The sequence below is a fragment of the Mytilus galloprovincialis genome, chromosome 6 (assembly GCF_965363235.1).
Source record: "Mytilus galloprovincialis chromosome 6, xbMytGall1.hap1.1, whole genome shotgun sequence".
NCBI lineage: Eukaryota > Metazoa > Mollusca > Bivalvia > Mytilida > Mytilidae > Mytilus > Mytilus galloprovincialis.
In genome coordinates, this window is record NC_134843.1 from 15,466,244 (window position 1) to 15,489,200 (window position 22,957).

Genomic DNA, 22,957 nt, shown 5'->3' on the forward strand with positions numbered 1-22,957 from the left:
TTATTGAAGCGTCATTGATGAGTCTTTTGATGACGACATGCGCGTCCATCGTCCTGGAATCTATGATGAGCTAATTAAAGGTACGTGACAGTTATAATCCTGGTACCTTTAATAACTACTATTTATTATGATAATACTGTTGCACATTTGTCCGAAGCTTATGATTATTAGAAACTAGAGTCTCCAACTCTCTTTTGTCGATCATTCGACGTTAGTCGAAAAAGCTAGACATAGCGATTCTACATTCCATCGTCGGCGTCGTCGTCGGCGACAACAAATATTCACTCTGTGGTTCAAGTTTTTGAAACTTTTTAAACTATCCTGTATTTCTACCAAACTTGAACAGCAGCTTTTTTTTATGATCATTAGATAGTATCCAGAAGTAAATTTTGTTAAAATAAACATCCATTTTTTTTTTATTTTACTTATAAATGGACTTAGTTATTCTGCCAGGAAACAAAACATTCACTCTGTGGTTAAAGTTTTTTAATTTAAATAACTTTCTTAAACTATCCTGGATTTGAACCAAACTTGGACAGAAGCTTGTTGATGATCAAAGACTAGTATCTAGCTGGATAATTTGTTAAAATTTTGTACCTGTTTATCAGTATTTTACTTATAAATGGACTTAGTTTTTCTTCCAGTCATCATTACATACAGTCTACAGTTAAAGTTTTTAAAATATTTATTAGATTCATAATCTATCTTGGATTTTTACCAAACTTAGACAGAAGCTTGTTACAATCAAAATATAGTATTTAACCCTTATGATTTTTTTTTTCTCAAAAAAAAAATAAATTCCGACATATCTATTTACATTTCTCAATAAGTAAAGAACATTAAAAAACGTAATAACTATAAAATCACAAATAATACTGTAATGGATTTTTTTTTATTGATTTCAAAATACTTTACAAGATGTATTAGTGCGAATAAATGTTTTTCATTCCTTTTGATTTGTCTATTAACAATGTTAAAAGAAAACCTACGAAAAAGAATAATTTTGTAACAAAAGTAAATCATCTTCCTGCAATTGATGTTCCGTCCATTGGAACAAGTAGGTATCCCGAAAATGAACCATATATTTCGTCAGCAGCACCAAATAATCTTGTATTGTGGTTTTTCATGTCGATATAAACAATATCACCCGGTGCAAGTTTCAACGCTGCGCTATTGCTCCCATAAGAGAAAAGATGACCGCTGCCATATAAGGAATTAACATAGACATAATTATGATATAGTTCCAGCCACATCGGTTGGCCTTCCTGTGAAAGAGCATGATAGCTAAAGATATAAACACCTGGAACCGATGCAGTGAAAATACCTGTGCTCATATTGAAATTGCCGCCATGGTTGGAATACAACTTATCCCAAACAACTTTTGTTGTATGTCGTCCTTCATTTTGTTTCTTTGTTAAAACTGCAGAAAAGGCTTGAATCTGATTGGCGTGAAGACCTACAATTTAAATTGTTATCAACTATGAAAGTTAGAAAGCTTAGAAAGGCTACAGTCATATTTATTATCACATTCTGATTAATTAATTAAATCAAGAAATCACTAATGTAAGTAATTAGAACGTTTTATTTAATAACTACTAGTACTGCTAAACGAATCTATCCGTTAGTAAACTATCAAATGTTCAAAGTTTTTATGTTTGGCCGTGAGTGTTGTTGATTGAAGTCAATCCAGAAAAGCGCTGAATACGAACAAAATTTATAAATAATTATTTACTTTCACTTTCCATTCCAATTTTGCATAGATTTATGCAAAAGAAAGACAGATTCCATTTATAGACATATTACTATTTGGACACTGAAATATCATGTAGAAAACTAATTACAGTGAACACAAAGTATTACCTTACCTGATGGTGCAGTGTTTTGTTCCGATAATTTTAAAATTGAAAATGTGCAGTAAACAGCAGTAGGCTGTCCAGACAAAGCGACGGCGTCTCCGGAACGGCCACGGATACTTAATGTGTCTCCAGTTCTCATATCCAATATAGCACTGTTTCCTGCGTTTGCCAGATGCTGCAGTTGCCCCCATGCGGAATTTACATACATGGTATTCTTATATAAATCTAGAAATATTTTCTGAAATAAATTTTGATCACGTGATCACTGACTGATCAAAAAGTAAACACGTAACTTATCATTTGTAAGTCGTATTTCAAATTCAAAGTGTATTCTTTTTAGTTCTCAGTTTCAAGAAAAAACACTTTATGTTCCTACAAATAAATCTACGGCTGTCCAATAAGGAGCAGGATTTTCTTATCCTTTTGTAGTAGAGATCAATCTTGGTTTTTGTTGGGGTTCGTGTTAGTCAGTCTTTAGGTTTCTATGTTGTGTTTTGCACACTTTTGTGTGTCCTTTGGTCGGTTATTTTTTGTTATGACGTTGTCAGATAGTTTACGATGTAAGTTTGAATGTTCCTACGGTATCTTTCGTCTCTCTTCCATATGGGCTAAGATCACGGAAAGCTAGGTGTTTTATGCTTAACTTGGCATAAGTTATCAAACTACTGTTCAAATTAATAAACACCTTTACATGTAAATTGTAAACGTCACAATGAATAAAGAGAACAATCAACAGTCAAACTAATATATAATTCAAATAAGAAATTATGCCGTAAATGATTAAATTCAATAACTCTCTTAAAATATGATAACTTAACTAAACGTCTCGTCTTGGCCATACCAAACGGACAACAGGGGAGCGCTTGGTTATCTTTTTCATCTCATTTCAACATTTATTCATTACATTCTGTTCATTTACTGTATTTTACACTTTAGTTCATATAATGTGTAAACTATAACTAAATTAAAGTTTTTACAAAACTTGCTAGATTTAGTATCTGAGGAATGCAAAAAAGCGTACCATTATATTCTAACTCATGAAACCATTTTCTATGTTGTGGTTGAATCTTTAAACGAGATGTGCTGATGGGCTCATATTTAGGAGATAACTGTATTGTATTTTTAAGCTCCGACGGCATCAATTGGGGATTTGATGGTCGCAAATTAAGTTTACTGGCGACGCGTTAGCGGAGACAGTAAACGGATATTTGCGACCATCAAATCCCAAATTGATGCCGTCGGAGCTTAAAATACAATATTGTTATCTCCATTTTAATGAAACTGACAGAAAACAACGTTAAAACATGTATTTAAAATCTGTCATATGCCGTCTGCGCTTGCGCGTACGTCCCATAGCATCAATTGTCAATTGATGCCATGTAAGAAAGTGACGTTATCCAATCAAAATGAACGTTACAAACGTTGTTGCATTAGAATGACTAATTGACTCATGTTCTAATACAAATACTTACATGTCCAGACTTTGAACGTGCAAAATAATGAATCAAGAAAACTCCATCTGTCGGTGCCACAAAATATCCAGTTGTGCTATCATATCCATTTCCAAGGTTTGTGAAGACTTTATTAAAGACAACAGTGCCACCGTTGGGAAGGGATACGTCTTGAGTAAGTCCGGCTGTCATGGCTACAGGGTTTGAAGCACCTGAAACAGTTCAGAAACCATGTGTAGGTTACACGTACAAATAATAAGAATAATTGTTAACTGATGAACAATTCTCATAAATCCAATAGGAATATACATCAAGGCAAACAAATTAATTAAAAACGAGTAAATCTAAGGCAATCGGACAACATTTGTGTTTGAACTTAATTTTGCCATTTATTAAGGGACTTTCCATTGTGAATTTTCCTTTGAGTTGTTTTTTTTTTGTTAATTTACCTTTTATAGACATGTGCACAGGGTAAGCCTCTGCAGCTAAGCATGCAACAACCACAATGTGAATCCTCAGACTCAAAATATCTCAATCGGGAATCAATTATGGAATTAAGACATCATTTCAAAATTTGTTAATATCTCCCGGCGCCCTCGTACAATAACTGAGCCAAACATTAAGTATATTGATAAAAAGTTTATCATATAAATCTATATGAAAAATTTGTAATGAAAATCTGAATGCTTCTTATATTCGTTCAACGTTACGAAAACTCACTTCCTGAGTTACTGACAAGAAATGCCAGAACTTGATTTCCGGAAGTGAAACATTATATGACAGATTTTGGTACTACCGTTAGACTCTTAATCAAAGCTGTTATAAGGATAATCCTAAGATATTGTTTACATCATTGTGCCGTCTTTTACATATACTATTTCTCTCAATATATTTGTTATGGAAAGAAATCCTTAATTTGTATTTATTATAAATGGTATTTCACATGTTAATCACTATATGATCCTTGTAAACTCATCGAACCTTTAAACAAACGTATCAGTTAAGGTTATCTTACCAATGTTTTAATTAGGTAAATTATTTGAATTTAATTTGGCAAAACTACCGAGTTTATCGTTAGAAAATTAAAGCATGATAGCTAAATTTGTATTCTTTTCAAACGTTTTTTTCTTTTTAAATATAAATACACGTCCACGTTCATTTTCTATTTAGAAATTACTATATCTATGTGTTACATTTTTTTATTATTTATTTAAATGTTTTACTCCTAACCATCCTATATATAGCTACTGTTTTTGGCATTGTACAAGTCATATCTTCTTTGACTGTCCATGACGTTAAAATATTAAATCCCTGGAATGTCTTTTAGTCTGTGATGCATGATTTTTTTATAAATAACTATTTTTGGCTTTTAACTATATAAAATATAGTAATTTTGTTAATAACTTGCTAATAAGTTTTAAAAAAATCCAACAGAAGCCACAGATTCAACTATACTAATTACAGTTTTGCTTTATTATGCATATTGGTCTTTTGATGTTGTCCTTAGAAACTTACACTGAAACTATACACTTTGCTTTGAGACCAAAACAGAACTTGCATTTTCAGATTAAAAAAGGATATGAGGATCACCCAGAAAGCATGATTTTGCATCAATTGATCTATAGCTTCTTGGGCCTTCAGTGGCGCCAAAACCCTTCAAAAAAAATTGCTTCGCTCTGCTCGCCGAAACATGTTTGCCAATACTTTTAAAAAAGGCTAGATACAACCAAACTTTAATACTGTGTATGTATGCAATACATGTATACGCAATTGGGAATATAGAAGATTCATTTATGCAGAGGATAATGATTAAGTTTGATTAAATGGTACATATTAATGACTTGACTATACATGTATTATTTATACTAAACAAATAATTTAAAAATTGTGTCTTTTACACATTTCCCAACTTATTCGGTATTCAATAGCTTGCAGCTCCTACTCAGACTTTGTAAAACGTCACCAGTGTCTGAGCAGAAAGTTGATGAACCAGGGGTATGTCAAAGAACGTCTCGTCCTTTTTCTAAAAAAGTTCATCGGAAGGTACCAAGAACTTGTTGATAAATATTCCGTATCAACTTCACAAATAATACACGATGTTCTTGAAGTATAGATTTTGCGTACTGACGTTGTTTATCATCTTAATAACGTGTTATATGATTCTTTTATTTGTCTTTATTAATATTACTTTTACTGTTAAGTCTGTTTTTTGAGATATCCTTTTGACGTAACTCTGTGCTTATGTATCCCATCATACTTTGAACGACAAAATTATTTTATGATGTGACTCTGTACCTATGTATCTTGTCATACTTTGAATGACAAAATCATTTTATTGATTGATAATACTTTTACTGTTAACCCCCTTTTTTTGTGATATACATTTGACGTGACTATGTACTTATGTATCCCGTCATACTTTGAACCACACTATCATTTTATTTATTATTATTAGCTTAACTGTTAAGTCAGTTTTTGTTATATCTATTTTACGTGACTGAATTTATGTATCCCGTCATACTTTGAACGACAAAATTATTTCATGTCTACCTGTGCGAATTTCAAACGCGCAATTTTACACCAGTACTCAAAACCCTCCATCCTTGATGGGTGCATTTTACATAGACAAATAAATTCGTATAATATAAGCAAAATGAGGATGTTAATTTGATGTATGCCTTTTTGTGCTTCTTTGTTACATTTGTTGTTTTTATAGTGATTAAGATGATAACACAATGTTGACTTCTGTACCCCTATTTTTGACATTTTTACCTATTGTGTCTATTTGTTTTGTTCACGCATCGCTGACAATATAATGGAATTTGATGCGACTGTCATACAAGTGAGAGGTTTAGCTAGCTATAAAACCAGGTTCAATCCACCATTTTCTACATTTGAAAATGCCTGTACCAAGTCAGGAATATGACAGTTCTTGTCCATTCGTTTTTAATGCGTTTTGTTATTTGATTTTGCCATGTGATTATGGACTTTCCGAATTGATTTTCCTCTGAGTTCGGTATTTTTGTGATTTTACTTTTAAGAATATTATATATATAGTTGTGAAATAAATAATCAGTTCCTTGCTTTAATGAAAATAAAAAATCTTGCTTCAAAGTCTAGAAAATAGATAACTTGTCCTCTAAGTTTACAAAAAATAAATAACCGATCCAACAAATCCTCCTGCCCCCTCCAGAATGTCAAATTGTCGTTCCCTTATGGTTGTCTTTTTTATATTTTTAAAAATCTCACACTTTATTTTATTGATTTGGAAATAACTTTGTGTCCTAGATCAAAATCATTTTTTAACCCGCTGCATGTGTTTGCACCTGTCATAAGTCAGGAACCCGATGTTCAGTGGGTTTTCGTTTGTGGTTCACAAGTGTTTCTTATTTCTCTTTTTAAATAGATTAGACCGTAGATTTTCTCGTTTGAATTTTGGGGCCCTTTAACGCTTGTTGTTCGGTGTGAGTCAAGGCTCCGTGTTGAAGATCATACGTTTGATTATAATGGTTTGTTTTTACAATTGTGACTTAGATGGGGAGTTGTCTCATTGGCACTCATACTGTCATACAATATCGTTTTTCATCTTCTAGTATTTAAATAATTGTTTCTTTTGTAATTTCATATTTTCTTATATCTTTTCTTTTGAAAAGGATTTTTAATAATACTAAAAACAAAACAAGTAGGCTATAGCTGAAAGAAGAAAATACAAAGTGTTCATAGATTTACCATCATCTTTTTTACTCTGTTGTAAAATAAAAATGAATTTAGTTGTTTTATGTTGCAATATGATTATTGAGGATAACATACAGGTTATATATTTGTTTTTAAAACTGTTGATTCGTAAAGATTAATTTCATGGCAAAGACAAAAGATTGTAAAAAATAATGGCCAGATTTATGTTTACTTTTGCATTATGAATGATCGGAGAAGCAGATATTGCCTTAAACATTCACATTTTAACTCTAACTTTAAAATATCAAATTCAATTAAACTCACTTGATCTTCCAGAAAATATAAGTCCTCCAGTAAATGTGGCGTAAATTTCTGCAACTCTACCATACACATTGAAGCTAAAGTTATCTAAGGCCTGGACGTAAACAGTATCTCCTGTTTCCAACTGTAGTATTACTGTGTTCCCAGCTGCATCAGAATTATGCTTTTGCTCGTCATCGTAAATAGAGACAAGGTACATACCATTCCGGTATAACTTCATTAAGTTTGTATCAGTCGAAGTATAACTTAATGCGTAGAAATGGAATACATATATTCCCGGGACTTGAACATGGAACTTACCATCACTTGTAAACTTAGCATTGAAATTGGTAATGTCTTTTGGATAGGTAACTATTGTACCTTTCGTAATATGTCCATCGTTGTCAAAACCTTTTGTGAATACCGAAACGTCTTGGCCGTAAGCTGAAACCAGTCAAAATATATGATGATATTAATTGAAAGTTTAAATGACTTGCCATATTATAAGTAATATTGAGAATGGAAATGGGGAATGTGACAAAGAGACAACAACCCGACCATAAAGTAGACAACAGCAGAAGGCCACTGATGAGTTTTCAATGCAGCGAAAAACTCCCGCACCCGCATGCGTCCTTCAGATGGCCCCTAAAGAAATATGTATACTGGTATAGTGTTAAGTTTTTTCATGTAGTGTTTTGTAAAATTTGTTTGTCTTTTTATTGTCTTTCATTCATTACATGGCGTTGTCAGATTATAATCCACATGTGAGGTTCAGATTTCCCTTTTGCATAATTTTTCTTTTTTTGGAAATTGTCTCGTTCGTAACCAAAAGTATGAGAAAGCCGATATGTTTCTACATAATAAATTGAAAATGACTAAATAGAACAGTTAAATTTAGTTAACTTTCTTATCTATTTGTCAGTGTTAAAATATGAACATACGTTGTTTTCAATTCGTTAGATGTGTTTTGTGAGCTTTTGGATTTTCCATTTGATAACGGACTTTACGATTAGAACTTTCTTTCGAGATTGTTTTCTTCGTTAATTTACTTTTTATATAGATAAATCAATCATATAGTCTGGCTTACCTACTCCGAAATTAGCTGCACAAAAAATCCATAAAAAAAGCATATTGAATATTCTAGTACACTTAGAAACATGTTCTAAAATCACTTCCAAGAGGTCAACATGATAACCTAGAAATACATCAAAGCTAATAGATATACATAAGTACACTATACACAAATGTGAGTCCCTTCAAAGATTTTGCATTGTGTACAAGAAATTTAAGCACCAAATAGGAAAACAAACCTTTTATAAAAAAATAAAATGACCCAATAGATCTGTATGTACTCTACTGCCCTATTTATACGACTTAAAAATGTGGCGTATCCGTCAATATGTAAGTAACACCCACACAAACGATGAAAACAGACATCCTTGTATTTGGGACTTGGACAAAGACCTCTCGGTTCTCGAGATCAAATTTAAATGAGTCTTAAACTTTCCCATTATCAGATACTATGCTCCTTGTAAAGCTCTTATCATTTTTTTTTACTGTGATCTGTATGTCTATTGTAAAAGCCCCAACACCACATTACAATGCATATCAAGGATAGATATGCGATGAAATTTTCCTATGACAAAAAAAAAAACGTGAAACAAATAATCTAACACACTTGCTTATTAACATTTAATTAAGACCATGCATAGAACTCAAATATGATTCCAGCTTGATATATAAATATAAGGGATAAAATTAAAAGAATCGAAATTTTAGATTGAAATTTTTATCAATTTAAAGTTGCAATCATAGGGTAAGAACCGTCTTATTTATTGAATAATAAGTGGGTTGTTACGAATTGACTATTGAAAGTAGCCATAGGAAAGATTATTGTTTTACACATTTGCACTTTCACTGTCCATCAATCTTATACCTATTTTTTTGGCATCGCACAAGATCCTGTTTCTCTGACCGTTATAAATGACGTCTTAGTACTATACTACAGTAAATCTATAGGGTGTGTACTGATTGATATTTTAGTCTTAGATGCATTATTTTTTTATTAGTTGTTATTTGCTTTGTTCTAGCTGTCAGGAACTGCGAATACTCTTAGTGTGCTCGTTACACAAATAATATTGCAACAGAGTTATGAAATAGAAAGGCTGATATCGACACTGCATTAGTTTTAAGGTCATCATCACGAATTGATTGACTGGTACGATAGTCGGTTGCTCGACTCGACACCGACATGTTTTACTATCATATCTTTATTGTCCAGTATCGTCAACGGATCTGCAGTTTCGCCGTGTCCTATTTTTGACTGTGACAGTTTGACTGATAGTGGATTAGCAAAGCAGATGATGCATACATACCATACCCTTCATACCTTATTTCAATGAACTGTTACTTTTGTGTACTTACATACCATGTTAAGGCCGTCATGTTATGTAGAACGTGCTACCATATAGATAACTTACACAAATAGATTAAAGGTTAAGGTTAAATTAAACTTGGAGAAGATAACCTGGTATATTTCTTATATTCCGCCGAAAGAAAATGTCTTTGAAAACTTTGAAAAGTTTCTGCAATACATTTTTAATTTTAGTATTTGAAAAACATTTCAGTAAGAGCTCCAGGCAAAATATTGTATTTTTCATCAAATAGATTAGTTATATTTGCATTTGCCTTCAAAGCATCACCTATTCTTTATGAGTTGATATTGATGAAAATTATAATATCATTTGATCTGAGCCTCACTGATGAGTCTTATGTACGTCTGGCGTACTATTAATTATAATCCTGGTATCTTGGATAACTATTTACACCACTGGATCGATGCCACTGCTGGTGGACGTTTCGTCCCTGGGGTATCACCATCCCAGTAGTTAGCATTTCGGTGTTGACATGAATATCAATTATATGGTCATGTTTATAAATTTCCTGTATTTGGCACAACTTTTTGGACTTTTGGGTCCTCAATGCTTTTTCAACTTTGTACTTGTTTGGCTTAACTATTTTGATCTGAGCGTCACTGATGAGTATTATTTAGACGAAACGCGCGTCTGGCGTACTAAATTATAATCCTGATACTTTTGATAACTAATTAAATATAAAATTACATAACAAATTTCATGCAACGACGACGAAAGAAATTTAAACGACCATGACTACCCATTATGGTCGTGTACGGTTATCGTATGTCACAAACTCTTTCATAGGCAGTTTAACAACACCTTTGTTACTGCAGATCACTACAACATATACATAGAACTTTACTGTTACTGTATTTACTAAATGTTTTTAACTCATCGTATACTGTGGATTCATTGGTATCCGTTGGATACCAATTTATGTTGACGTCGTGGAAAAACAGGTGAACCACTTAATTAAATGTTCAACAAACACCAAATGTTCAATAGGCTTGTATTTGTACCAACGAAAATAAAAGCATACACAGTATACTAGGCTTGAAATGTGTACGCTAGACGCGGCTACCGTCTACAAAAGACTCATTGATGACTCAAGAATAAAAAAAGTATGAAAAGCTTTGAGGAAAGAATTAGCAAAATACACCTTGAGTATTTTTCTGGTAGAAAATCCTAAGTACTGTAAACCAACTAATTTTTGCGAGTAGAAAAATAACGCTAATATAAATCGTCTCGAAAGAGGGACGAAAGATACCAAAGGGACAGTCAAACTCATTAACTGACTACGCCATGGCTATAAAAATAAAAAGACAAACAGTATACAATAATTTCCCATGTTAAACTGACAATATTACGTCTAACAGTAATAATCCACAATGCTATTCAATAAAAAAAAATGGTTGCATATGCTTCAAATTTATTACCATAAGGCATATTTTGGTAATAGTGAACAAAAAGCTAAAACAGAGGAACAAGTGATCAGTATGCTGTAATTTCTTATTGACAACATATTTGTATAATCTGGAGGTAGACATTTTTCAACAATATTACGGCATTCATATGGGAGTGAACTGTGCTTCTCTACTTGCCGACTTCATCTTTATTTGTATCGAGTTGAAGTTCTTTCAGACACTTGTCAAAAACTAAACCTTTACTTAATAGGTTCCCCCTACATATCCTCCAGAACAAAAGACACAGCCTTTTTCGTCTTATTTTTAGACTTGTACTCGAATTTGAAATAAGTGGTCATCGTAGTTAAAGAATTTATGACAAACGAGAAAAAATGCATCGGTTTATACCAAGTTCTTGTTAATAAATATTCCGCATCAACTTCAAAAATAAATCCTGATGGCCTTGAGTATAGATTCTGGACAGTAGTTATCATATAACTACGTGTTATACCCTTCTTTCTATTTGTCTTTGTAGATTTTAAACCTTAACTGTTTGGTCTATTTCTAGTAATATTAAATTAGCGTTGCTCGGTATTTATACGTGCCGACATTGTGTTATTGGGTAAATAGTTATCAAAGGTATCAGGATTATTATTTAATATGCCAGACGCGCGTTGTGTTATTGTGTAATGGTCATCTTGATCGCCCTGAAGATCATAAAAAACATTTTATTAAAATAAAGTATGTCAATAAAGGTTTTGATTTTGTAAATATTGCCGGTATATTTAACGACCATTCTGTTAAAGAACAAATTCCTGGATATTTTGACAATACTGAGCTACCTCTTATTTGTTATATTTACAAGAAATCTACCCGGAAATTTGTGTTTAATCATAGTCAACTGTGTAAAGATGTTAATATCAGTGAAAATACACCTACTTCATGTAATTGTAGTACCTCCGAATATATTTATGGACCCATTTCCCATGTTATAACAGGAGATCTTAACATCGTTCAAGACCGTGAGTTAAAATCATTCCTCAGTAAAGGACCTAAATATCGTCCCCCGTCAATTATTAATTGGAATGAGTGTCGTAATATCATCCACGACTCACTCCATACTTACTGTATGAAATGGATAAAACGGGAAAAAGCTGACAAAAAATCTTTGGACTCTTTTTTTAATTCAGTAATGAAGATAGTTGATATACGTATTCAACATTTTAAAGAACATTTTACTATTAACAATAACCACAAAAAACCTATTTCTCGTATCAAACATAAACTAAAAGAACTAGCCAAGAAATTTGTTTTCGTCCCGGCCGATAAAGCTGCTAATAATATTATTATTGTTTGACGTAAATTTTACATTGAGGTTCTGAAAAAAGAAATCCCCAATTCACCAACATTCCAACTGACTCAATTTTCAGAAAACGACATCTGTAACAAACATAAACTTTTAGCTACCGCTTTACAAGCAGAGCCAAATACAATGAAAGTCCCAACTATGTACTGGCTTCCGTAGCTACACAAAACACCTTACAAATATAGATTTATTTGGTCTTCAAGCCATTGTTCCACTACTGAATTGTCTATTCTTCTTACCAGCACACTTGGTACAATTAAAAACCTGATAATAAATTGTTCAAATAAGGCCTTCAAAAATAGTGGAATTAATTACTTTTGGAGTGTCAAGAACTCGTTGGAAGTACTTGATAAATTGCATGCTTATATTGGTGATTTTAAATCTGTTCAAAGTTTTGATTTTTCTACCCTGTATACCACATTGCCTCACATTCTCATTAAGAAAAAATTCACACACCTAATTAAATGGGCATTTAAAAAGTCAGAATGTGAATATATATGTTCAAACACTTTTAGGTCATTTTTTAGTAGCAATAAACAAAAAAACTATATCAATTGGACATGCTTTGATACTATATATGCCCTTGAATTTTTACTAGATAACATTTTTGTTCGCTTTGGGGATTCCGTATATCGTCAGATTATCAGAATTCCAATGGGGACTAACTGTGCACCACTTATTGCGGACCTGTTTTTGTATTGCTATGAGTTACAATTTATGACAACAATAAGCAAAGACTCATCGAAACAACATCTGATAAACAAATTTAATAATACTTTTAGATATTTGGATGATATTTTGGCTCTCAATAATGACGACTTCAGTATGTATATTAAAGAAATTTATCCTGTTGAACTTACTTTAAATAAAGCTAATACTAACAATGACCACTGCCCTTTCCTCGATCTTGATATCTATATCACTAACGGAAAGCTGAATACTAAAATTTATGATAAAAGAGATGATTTTTCATTTCCTATCGTTAATTATCCATTTTTAGATGGTGACGTTCCCTTGTCACCATCTTACGGTGTTTATATATCTCAACTTGTACGATTCGCTCGTGTATGTAACAATGTTTTAGATTTTAACGAGAGAAATTTATGTATTACTGAAAAATTATTACACCAGGGTTTTCGATATCACAAACTAGTCAAAACATTTACTAAATTTTATCATCGGTATAAAGACATCATTCGTAAATATAGCTCAACATGCAGATTTCTTATACGTTCAGGTATTTCACATCCAATTTTTTATGGAAATATTCTTTATAAAGCACAAAGGTGTCAGTATTCACCTCAAAAACTGACAAAACCTTTGAATAGACTTATTAAGAAGGAATATAGTTACGATACTGTTGTCAGGTCATTAAAGATTGCATATTTTGGCGTTAATATTGATTCACTTATAGGGTCTTTGCATCGGAACTAAACACATTTATTCAAAAACCAGTTGTTGGCATGACACGGGTTATGTTCGACTCATATATGTTATGATGGTATGATACTAAACCCCTAACTGGAAGGATTGTGCCTGCTGTTCATATGATGAAATCATAATCTTTCAGTCAGTTTAATTGAAGTCTGGAGCTGGCATGTCAGTTAACTGCTAGTAGTCTGTTGTTATTTATGTATTATTGTCATTTTGTTTATTTTCTTTGGTTACATCTTCTGACATCAGACTCGGACTTCTCTTGAACTGAATTTTAATGTGCGTATTGTTATGCGTTTACTTTTCTACATTGGCTAGAGGTATAGGGAAAGGGTTGAGATCTCACAAACATGTTTAACCCCGCCGCATTTTTGCGCCTGTCCCAAGTCAGGAGCCTCTGGCCTTTGTTAGTCTTGTATTATTTTAATTTTAGTTTCTGGTGTACAATTTGGAAATTAGTATGGCGTTCATTATCACTGAACTAGTATATATTTGTTTAGGGGCCAGTTGAAGGACGCCTCCGGGTGCGGGAATTTCTCGCTACATTGAAGACCTGTTGGTGACCTTCTGTTGTTGTTTTTTTTATGGTCGGGTTGTTGTCTCTTTTGCACATTCCCCATTTTTATTCTCAATTTTATCTTTATATTTCTGTCTTTACTTGCTTATAGACTTTGTCTATATAATCTTTTCCCATTTTGTTTTTCTGTGTTGAAATAGCTATTTGTTCAATTAGAAATAATAACACAATGTTTTCAACTATACCCCAATTTTTGACATTTCTAGCTGTTTTGTCAGTTTGGTTTTTTCACACAATCTTGTAAATACAATGAAATTCTATGCGACTGTCGTAAATATGAGAAGGTAATCTAACTATACAACCAAGTTTAACCACCATTTTCTACTTAAGGACATGACTGTACTGAAGTCAGGAATATGAAAATAACATGTATGACAGTTGTTTTTTTATTCGTTTTATGTGTTTGAGCGTTTGATTTTGCCATATGATAAAGGAGTTTCCGTTTCGACTTTTTTTTATCTTATTAATAACATACTGTTCCTTATCTGTATTGCAAAACAAGATTACGTCTAGTTCGTATAAGGTCACTATTTAAGGAAAACATTACCCATCAATATAGAAAATCATCAGGTTTTAAAGATAAATTCACGACATGAACATTTCTAGATATTTTCGTTGATAAATTAAGAAACTAGTAAGTACCTATGGTTCTGACTACTTCGCCACAACATTTTCAGAAGTTGTTTTGGGTCTCTATTGTTCATTAAGCTCCTCAAAGTTTTATTATCAAGTTTTGAATTAAATCGTATCTTGAACTTAGATTTATTTTTCTTTTCGTTTTAAGACATTCTTTGTGTGTGTAATAAAACCCCTCAATGATTGAGAAACCATCGAATTCTAACTTATAGGGTTCCCAATGAAAGTCAATCTAGATCAGCACTGTGTACGCATCTTGGTCATAAAGTGTTATTTTCATTTTGATATCGTTCACATAATGCAGTATAAATCAAATACATTCGACCTTTGACTATCTCGATTACATTTGTCCTCGGTTAAGTCGACAAAAATAGGTGTGGGCAGACGATTTGACACCTTCAGTAAACTAGACAACAGTAGGTGTAGGCAGACGATTTATAAAACGTTGCACTGAACGTATTCATCCCGTCAGTGTGTTTTTGTTTTGTTTTCGTTACATAGTTGTTTGTTTTTTATATTGATTAAGATTATAGAACAATGTTCACTGCTGTATCCCTATTATTGACATCTTTACCTTTAATGGTTCTTTGTTTTGTTCACGTATCGTTGTCAATATAATGAAATATGATGCGATAGTCATATAATGAGAGGTTAAGCTAGGTATAAAGCCAGGCTGAATCCACCCTTTTCTACATAAGAAAATGCCTGTACCAAGTCAGGATGGTGACAGTTGTTACCTATTCGTTCGATATTGTTGTTTTTTTTTTTTTACTTTTTACCCCATTAATACATTAGTACAATATCCATGTGTACGAAAAATGAGAGGACAGTTTTCCTTTTGTAATATCAAAGTTTTTGAAGAATTTGTCACTGTTCATTAAAAAATAAGTTTAAATAGTACTGTTGTACTCTAATCAATATAACTATATATGCAAACATTGTAGTAAACATAAATATGATAACGTATTGAGCCTCTTGTTACATATGTAAATAATTGTGTGAGTGTTTCAAAAGAAAGTAAATAAAGTATATTATTATACCTCAGTATGTTTTTTCTATATAAAAATAATGAAATAGATGTGCTATGTCATTCCACAGACTATTTGCCATTCAATAGTTTCAAAAACTATTACTATTATTTACCCCGGTTAATAGTTTCATAATAATCTTTCCTGTACTTTTTCATGCTTACTTTTCATTGGACAATAACGATGCCATTGACTATTTTTCTTGGCAACATAAAACTCGTTATATTATAAACGGTATAATCTGTTTGTGTCGATTGTAATTTCACTTACAAGCAGCAATTATAAAAGAGAGAAAATCTTCGCGCGCATTTTCTAAAGATCTTAAATATAGTACCTTATTCATAATATGGGTTCGGTCATCTTATTATAAAAGTGAATTTGCGTTTGGTGTACTTTAGCTTAAATTCATCATATGCACGGAAAACTTAACACAAGTATTTCTAGTCTTGATTGTAATTAATGAAATATTTACAAATATAAAAAAAAAACAAACGTATAGTTCATCTTGTGCATGTCAAGTTATGTGACATTGTTTTTCTTTTCTTTCAGATGGTATTTTTACACTTTTAGAAAATAAGTTAATTTGGTATATAAAAACACTTAATAAAATTGAGAATGGAAATGGGGAATGTGCCAAAGAGACAACAACCCGACCATAGAACAGACAACAGCAGAAGGTCGCCAACAGGTCTTCAATGCAACGAGAAATTCTCGCACCCGGAGGCGTCCTTCAGCTGGCCCCTTAACAAAATATACTGGTTCAGTGATAATGAACACCACACTAAACTCCAAATTGTACACAAGAAACTAAAAGTTAAAATGATACAAGACTAACAAAGGCCAGAGGCTCCTAACTTGGGACAGGTGCAAAAATGCGGCGGGGTTAAACATGTTTGTGAAATCTCAACCCTCCCCCTATACCTCTAGTCAATGCAGAAAAGTAAATAAATGACTGTGTTGTTCGGTATAATAAAACACCTAATGACTGGTTGAGCGGGTAATGGCAAGTTTGTTGTCCCTTCGCATACCAACTAATGCTCTCAGTTTTGCTTCGAGTAATAGTTTGCATCTCAGGGACAACAAACTTGCTATAACCCTCACACCCAGTCAATAGGTGTTTACTATTGACACGATGCAAACTCAACGAACTGTTGAACAATAAAGAAAAAAAAGACCCATTTTAATCAGAGTTAAAATATTAAGAGATTTTTTAACTGAAATAAAAAGAAAATTAACTGTATTACTAAAGAGTGACTAGAGAGGTAGCCTATATTCAGTAACCCTGAATTACTTATAAAATTAGAAAGCCACCCTTCACTAGATTGTTGGACTAATAATAAATAATTATTCCTTTTAGCCAGGCGTGGCCAGTTTATGTTCGATTTATGAGTTTGACTGTCCCTCTGGTATCTTTCCTCCTTATTTTTAATAGGGTGCAATATATTGTTGAATTTAAAATGGAAAAAAGAATTTAAGTCAAGGAAAAAAATAATCTTTCTAAGATCGATTGTAATATATTTTAATATAAAAAAATACAACAGATAATACATCGTTTTATTTTATAACCTAATACTCGCCTATAAATGTTACCACTAAAGGAAGCTAGAAACTATATCAGATATTTAAATCTAGTTATCCGACAATCGATGTTCCTCCCATAGGAGCCAGCAGGTATCCAGAAAAGGAAGCATATATTTCATCCGCTCTACCATAAATTTTTGTGTTGTGTGATTTCATATCGATATAGACAGTGTCTCCTACTGCTAGTTTCAATGCCGCACTGTTGCTTCCACCTGCCCAGCCATGAGGAGCATGACCATATAAGGAATTAACATACATGTAGTTGTGATAGAGTTCCATCCAGACTTCTTCGTCCTGTTGAGCTAGTCCATGGTAATTAAAGACATACACTCCAGCAACTTTGGCGGTGAAAATACCTGTTGTAGCATTAAAATTGCCACCTTTGTTGGAGTAAACTTTGTCCCAGACAACTTTTGTTGTTGATCCGCCATTATTCTGATTCTGGGTCAGTACTGCAGAAAAAGCTTGAATTTCATTTGCATTTGGACCTATAAGAAGGAAAAAACATTACATTCAATTTTTTTAATGAATTGTTTTATTTTATTTTAGAACTTTGAACTTATTGATTACAAAATATACAGAACAAAATATACACCTTGTTTATGTGGTCATTTTTATAAATTTCTTGTTTACAAAACTTTGATTTTTTCCAAAAACTAAGGATTTTCTAATCCCAGGCATAGATTACTTTAGCCGTATTTGGCACAACTTTTTGGAATTTTGGATCCTCAATGCTCTTCAACTTTGTATTTGTTTGGTTTATAACTATTTTGATATGAGCGTCACTGATGAGTCTTATGTAGACGAAACGCGCGTCTGGCGTACTAAATTATAATCCTGGTACCTTTGATAACTAATAACACCTGAAACCCCAAAACATTGATTTTATTGAGTACAATATTATTGAAACCTTAAATGGTTGTTTTACCTACAACATAAACTGATCACTGTCGGTTGCTTAGTTATAACTTTGTGTAGTAAATATTTAATAAACTTATTACCTCATTGATAGGTTTGTATATCTTTCCTTAAGGAAAACCTAAACATTTGTATTACTATTTACCTGAGGTTTCTGTATTCTGTGAAGATAACATCACGCCCGAAAATGTGCAGTAAATCTCATCTGGACCCCCATATACTACCACATTTTCCCCTGCACGGCTACGGATTCTTAACCTGTCTCCTTGTTTGAGAACTAATATGGCACTGTTTCCTGCATCAGCCCATGTATGATCTGCCTCTCCGTAGGCAGAGTTGATATACTGGTCATTGAGATAAAGATCCAAAAACATTTCCTGAAATATATTAATCTTATTTGAAAATATACGTGGTTATAATCAAGATAGAAATAAGAAACAAATGTGAAAGCAATAACTACATTTAAAACAGACATACTACAAGGAACAGAATTCAACAACAAAAAATCAATCGTCAAATTATTTCATAGAAAAAACAGACAAATGAAACGCGAACCCCACAAAACAATGGGGGTTACGTCATGTGCTTCTTTGGTTCCTTCTCTAAGGTTGTACTCGGTATGCGAGAGTTTTACAGCAGGAAAGCATATTATTATTTTATTTTCAAAGAAACCACGTTGATCAACTTTACACCTGTATAACTGTTTCAAAAAGTGGATTTAATTCCAACGTATGTTAGTTGTCATATCATCGGAAAATAACAGCTTACTATCAAACTATTTAGAACCATCGTGTTTTACAAATATGCTCCCTTAGTATTTTAATATGTTTTCTAATTGGTTTTCAAGGTGAAATCGTTGTAACTTACACGACCTAATTCTGAAAGTGAGTTATAATGAATCATGTATGTTCCATCAGCAGGAGCTACAAAGTCCCCGGAGCTCGCGTCATAACCATTTCCTGCATTGGTTAAGACTTTATCAAACAGTACTGGTCCACCATTAGGTAGAGACATGTTATGGGTAAGTCCAGCAGAAAAGGCAACAGGATTGACACTACCTGCAAAACAGTCACTAAAACTTCAAGCAACTGTGACAAATTGGCCTTACAAAAGTAAAAATATAAAATGAATTATCGGCATGTTTAAAAAAAAAATATGCGCAATCTTCCTTCTATATAAATGTTTTTAATCATTTTCATTTTTAATTTCTTTACTTTCTCATAATTAGTTTCCCTATTTCGTATGATTCAATTATTTAAAGGTGTTTTCTAAAATGAAATGAAATATTCTCGAAAACACTCAACTGACCAGAAGCTTCAGAGAACAAAAGTTCTCCAGTGAAAGTAGTATAAATTTCCCCGGCAGCGCCATACAATGAGTTGTCGTAGTCGTCTGCTGCTTTCACGTAAATTGTATCTCCCGCCTGCAGTTCTAAGATCACTGTGTTACCGGCATCAGCCCAATCGCTAGCTGTGTAGGCATAGATGGACACTAGATAGTCTTCGTTTTTGTAAAATTCAAGCCAAATTTCTGCATCACTCCTACTAAGGGAATAGAAATGGAAGGAGTAAATTCCTGGTATTTGCACTTGGAACTTCCCGTCACTGGTGAAAATGGCATTAATGTTGGTTATGTCTTTATTGTAGGTGACTATCTCACCCTTCGTCAAGTGCGCATGGGCAACTAATCCCTTTGAAAATGCCACAACACTTTGACCAGAAACTAAAACAGAAAATGCAGAGTATGTTGTAAAATGCAGAAAAAATATAGATAAGAAATATATTCTGTGAAAATGCATAACACGTTATATATAAATATATAAAAAAAATATATATATAAGCATAGTGATTGATGAATTACTGAATAGAAACGTTAACAAACATGTTTCTATATTTTTGATGGAGAGTTGTCTGGCAGTGATTTGATTGCTTCTGTTAAATTCGTTCACTACTTTATTAGTTATGGACATCTGACATTTGAGACGATTCTCTCATTAACAATTGGTTTTAATCGATAATGTATAGTACAACTATACTGTAAGCTATGACATCTTATCTAACCAGACCAGTAACCTTCAACTGGCTCTATGCTTAACACTCTTTAGAAAAAAATAAAGTGTTAAGATTACAGATGTGACTAATCTTATAAAACTTGATCAAGTTCTAAATACACAAGGCACATTTATCGTATGTAAAGCAAAACTATGAACTATTAAACAGATGTGAAAACTAAATATTTTATCACATTGATTTTTGATTGCTTAACGTCCAGTGGAAAATATACTTAACAATGAGAATAACCATACGATTTGTGACGATATTCTATAGTAACCAAATTTCTTTTCCCCGATAACCGTTTGGCTCGAAGAGGTTATTAAAACGGGTATTACTTTATAATGTTTATAGAACATTAATTGCCGTACTCACCCACGAAAGGTTAAGGACTCATTTTTTTTTGGTTGAACTCTATAGATTTGGAATTATGGACAACAGAAAATAAACAGTTTAAACTAAACTATAATAAATAATATCGTATCAAAAAAATTCTTGCTGCTTAATATACTGAAAACTAACGGTCTTATTTATATAAAACAAAATGAACGAAAAACAAATATGTAACACATAAAAAAACGACAACCACTAAATTACAGGCTCCTGACTTGTAACCGGTACATACGTAAATAATGTGGCGGGGTTAAGCATGTTAGCGGGATCCTAACCTGGGACAATGGTATAACAATACAACATAAGAACGAACTATAGCAATCAGATGAAAAAGGCAATACCTTAACTTTTCATTTTATATTTACTTAATAATTAAAGGTAATGTATATATGTCTAACACATAATGTCCGTTATCCAAGTTTATATATCTTACCTCCGGCCAAAGTAGCAACAAAACAAAACCACAGCAACATACTCAATGGTTGGTATACGAAATGACAAAATTTAGAATATTAGGAACATTATACTATTAGGTCAACATGATAACGAAGGGTACATGTAGCTAATCAGTCAAAGAGTTCAAGCCTACATGTACTGACATATTCAGTACTAAACAGAATTACTGTCACTAAGTAATAAGTTGTCAGGACTCATCGTTATTTTTATTGTGTAATTTTGAACAATTCTTGGTGTTCTTTTTAAGCTTGTGTTTTGTGTAACATTCACAAAAGGTACCGTTATGCATATGCAAAGTTAAAAGCGTTGATGTCGTAATTAATGTTGATGCCCCCTTTGATAAGTAACTTCCAAATACCTTTTAACAGATTATGTAAACGTATCCAAAGAAAGTCTTCAGACCAAGATTTACGTTGAATGTCATTCTGTCAACGTACATGTATATGTGTTCTACCTAATAAATGTTTCACTAGAAAATTTGTTATGAACAAGGTCATAACATTTGTTTTTGTTGGAACAAATGTTCTATACCATTCATTCTGTTAGAAATATTATATTGTAGTATTTATTCCGGGAAAAACTATATTCCAGAATACTTTTACCATGAGACACTAATATTGTCAAGAAACTTATATTTCGTGACAGTTAAAGGGAATGTGTATGTATGAAGAGGGTAATTTTCATCCAATTACTTGATGGTGATGTTCTATCGAACTTAAAGAAGAGGAGCTTTTTTCCTGAAATTACAGGTTTTGTCATATTTGAATGTATCATATACTGAATATAGATGATATTGCCGGAAAAAAATATATTGAGAACAAGAAAATGATATAGAATTTGGAGAAAAAAAATCTCATGTATGAAGATATAGCTCTCACTAAATGTTTAAAATAAAATGGGTTTACATAAGTTCATTGCATTTTTTGAAAAAATGTTAACAATGCTATTGATATTATCTAAGGATGAAACTATAATTATATTACATTTTCTTTCTTATGTATCACCATTTCATTTTTGTTTCATAATATTCTGTAACTTAGATTGCAGACGAAAATCGCTAAGCATTCCTAAATTGTGTTACACCCCTATGTCGTTCATGTCTTCTCCATGGCAATATTCCAACAGTGTACAGGAAAACTATGATTCCCTTAATATAATAGAAATAACATAAGTATGTAATTTTAATAATTGTATGTCTCTTTTTTTTTTAATCTTATAGTAAAGTTGGTGATCGCTCACGTTTGGACTTTGGGTCCTCAATGCTCTTCAACTTTGTACTTGTTTGGCTTTATAGCTATTTTGATCTGAGCGTCACTGGTGAGTCTTATGTAGACGAAACGCGCGTCTGGCGTATTAAATTATAACCCTGGTACCTTTGATAACTATTTTTTAAGTATAAAACGCTTACAAAATAT

General features: G+C 32.4%; 2 protein-coding genes across 2 annotated transcripts; both read right to left on the minus strand.

The window, feature by feature from the left end:
• Positions 1–847: 847 nt before the first annotated feature.
• On the minus strand, positions 848–9,728 carry LOC143079040 (complement C1q tumor necrosis factor-related protein 4-like). Its single transcript, XM_076254171.1, has 6 exons — positions 9,707–9,728; positions 8,370–8,477; positions 7,307–7,726; positions 3,329–3,519; positions 1,866–2,094; positions 848–1,456 (listed from the first exon to the last, which is right to left on the minus strand). Exons 1-6 carry the CDS (start codon positions 9,711–9,713, stop codon positions 1,020–1,022), a joined length of 1,392 nt encoding a protein of 463 aa, XP_076110286.1. The 5' UTR covers positions 9,714–9,728; the 3' UTR covers positions 848–1,019.
• Positions 9,729–17,646: 7,918 nt separating this feature from the next.
• On the minus strand, positions 17,647–21,626 carry LOC143079042 (complement C1q tumor necrosis factor-related protein 4-like). The gene is made up of 5 exons (XM_076254173.1): positions 21,520–21,626; positions 19,951–20,364; positions 19,510–19,700; positions 18,788–19,019; positions 17,647–18,212 (listed from the first exon to the last, which is right to left on the minus strand). The coding sequence occupies exons 1-5, from the start codon at positions 21,557–21,559 to the stop codon at positions 17,776–17,778; spliced, it is 1,314 nt and encodes a 437-aa protein (XP_076110288.1). The 5' UTR covers positions 21,560–21,626; the 3' UTR covers positions 17,647–17,775.
• Positions 21,627–22,957: the final 1,331 nt, after the last annotated feature.

Excerpts from the sequence above, each read along its gene's own strand:
- LOC143079040 (XM_076254171.1), bottom strand. Across the intron at positions 7,727-8,369 it reads TGCAGCTAATTTCGGAGTAG|CTTACGGCCAAGACGTTTCG; the intron begins GTAAGCCAGACT and ends GACTGGTTTCAG. Across the intron at positions 1,457-1,865 it reads ACAAAACACTGCACCATCAG|GTCTTCACGCCAATCAGATT; the intron begins GTAAGGTAATAC and ends TTTAAATTGTAG.
- LOC143079042 (XM_076254173.1), bottom strand. The coding sequence starts at position 21,559 with ATGTTGCTGTGGTTTTGTTTTGTTGCTACTTTGGCCGGAG. Across the intron at positions 19,701-19,950 it reads TTTGTTCTCTGAAGCTTCTG|GTAGTGTCAATCCTGTTGCC; the intron begins GTCAGTTGAGTG and ends ACTGTTTTGCAG. Across the intron at positions 19,020-19,509 it reads CACTTTCAGAATTAGGTCGT|GAAATGTTTTTGGATCTTTA; the intron begins GTAAGTTACAAC and ends AATATATTTCAG.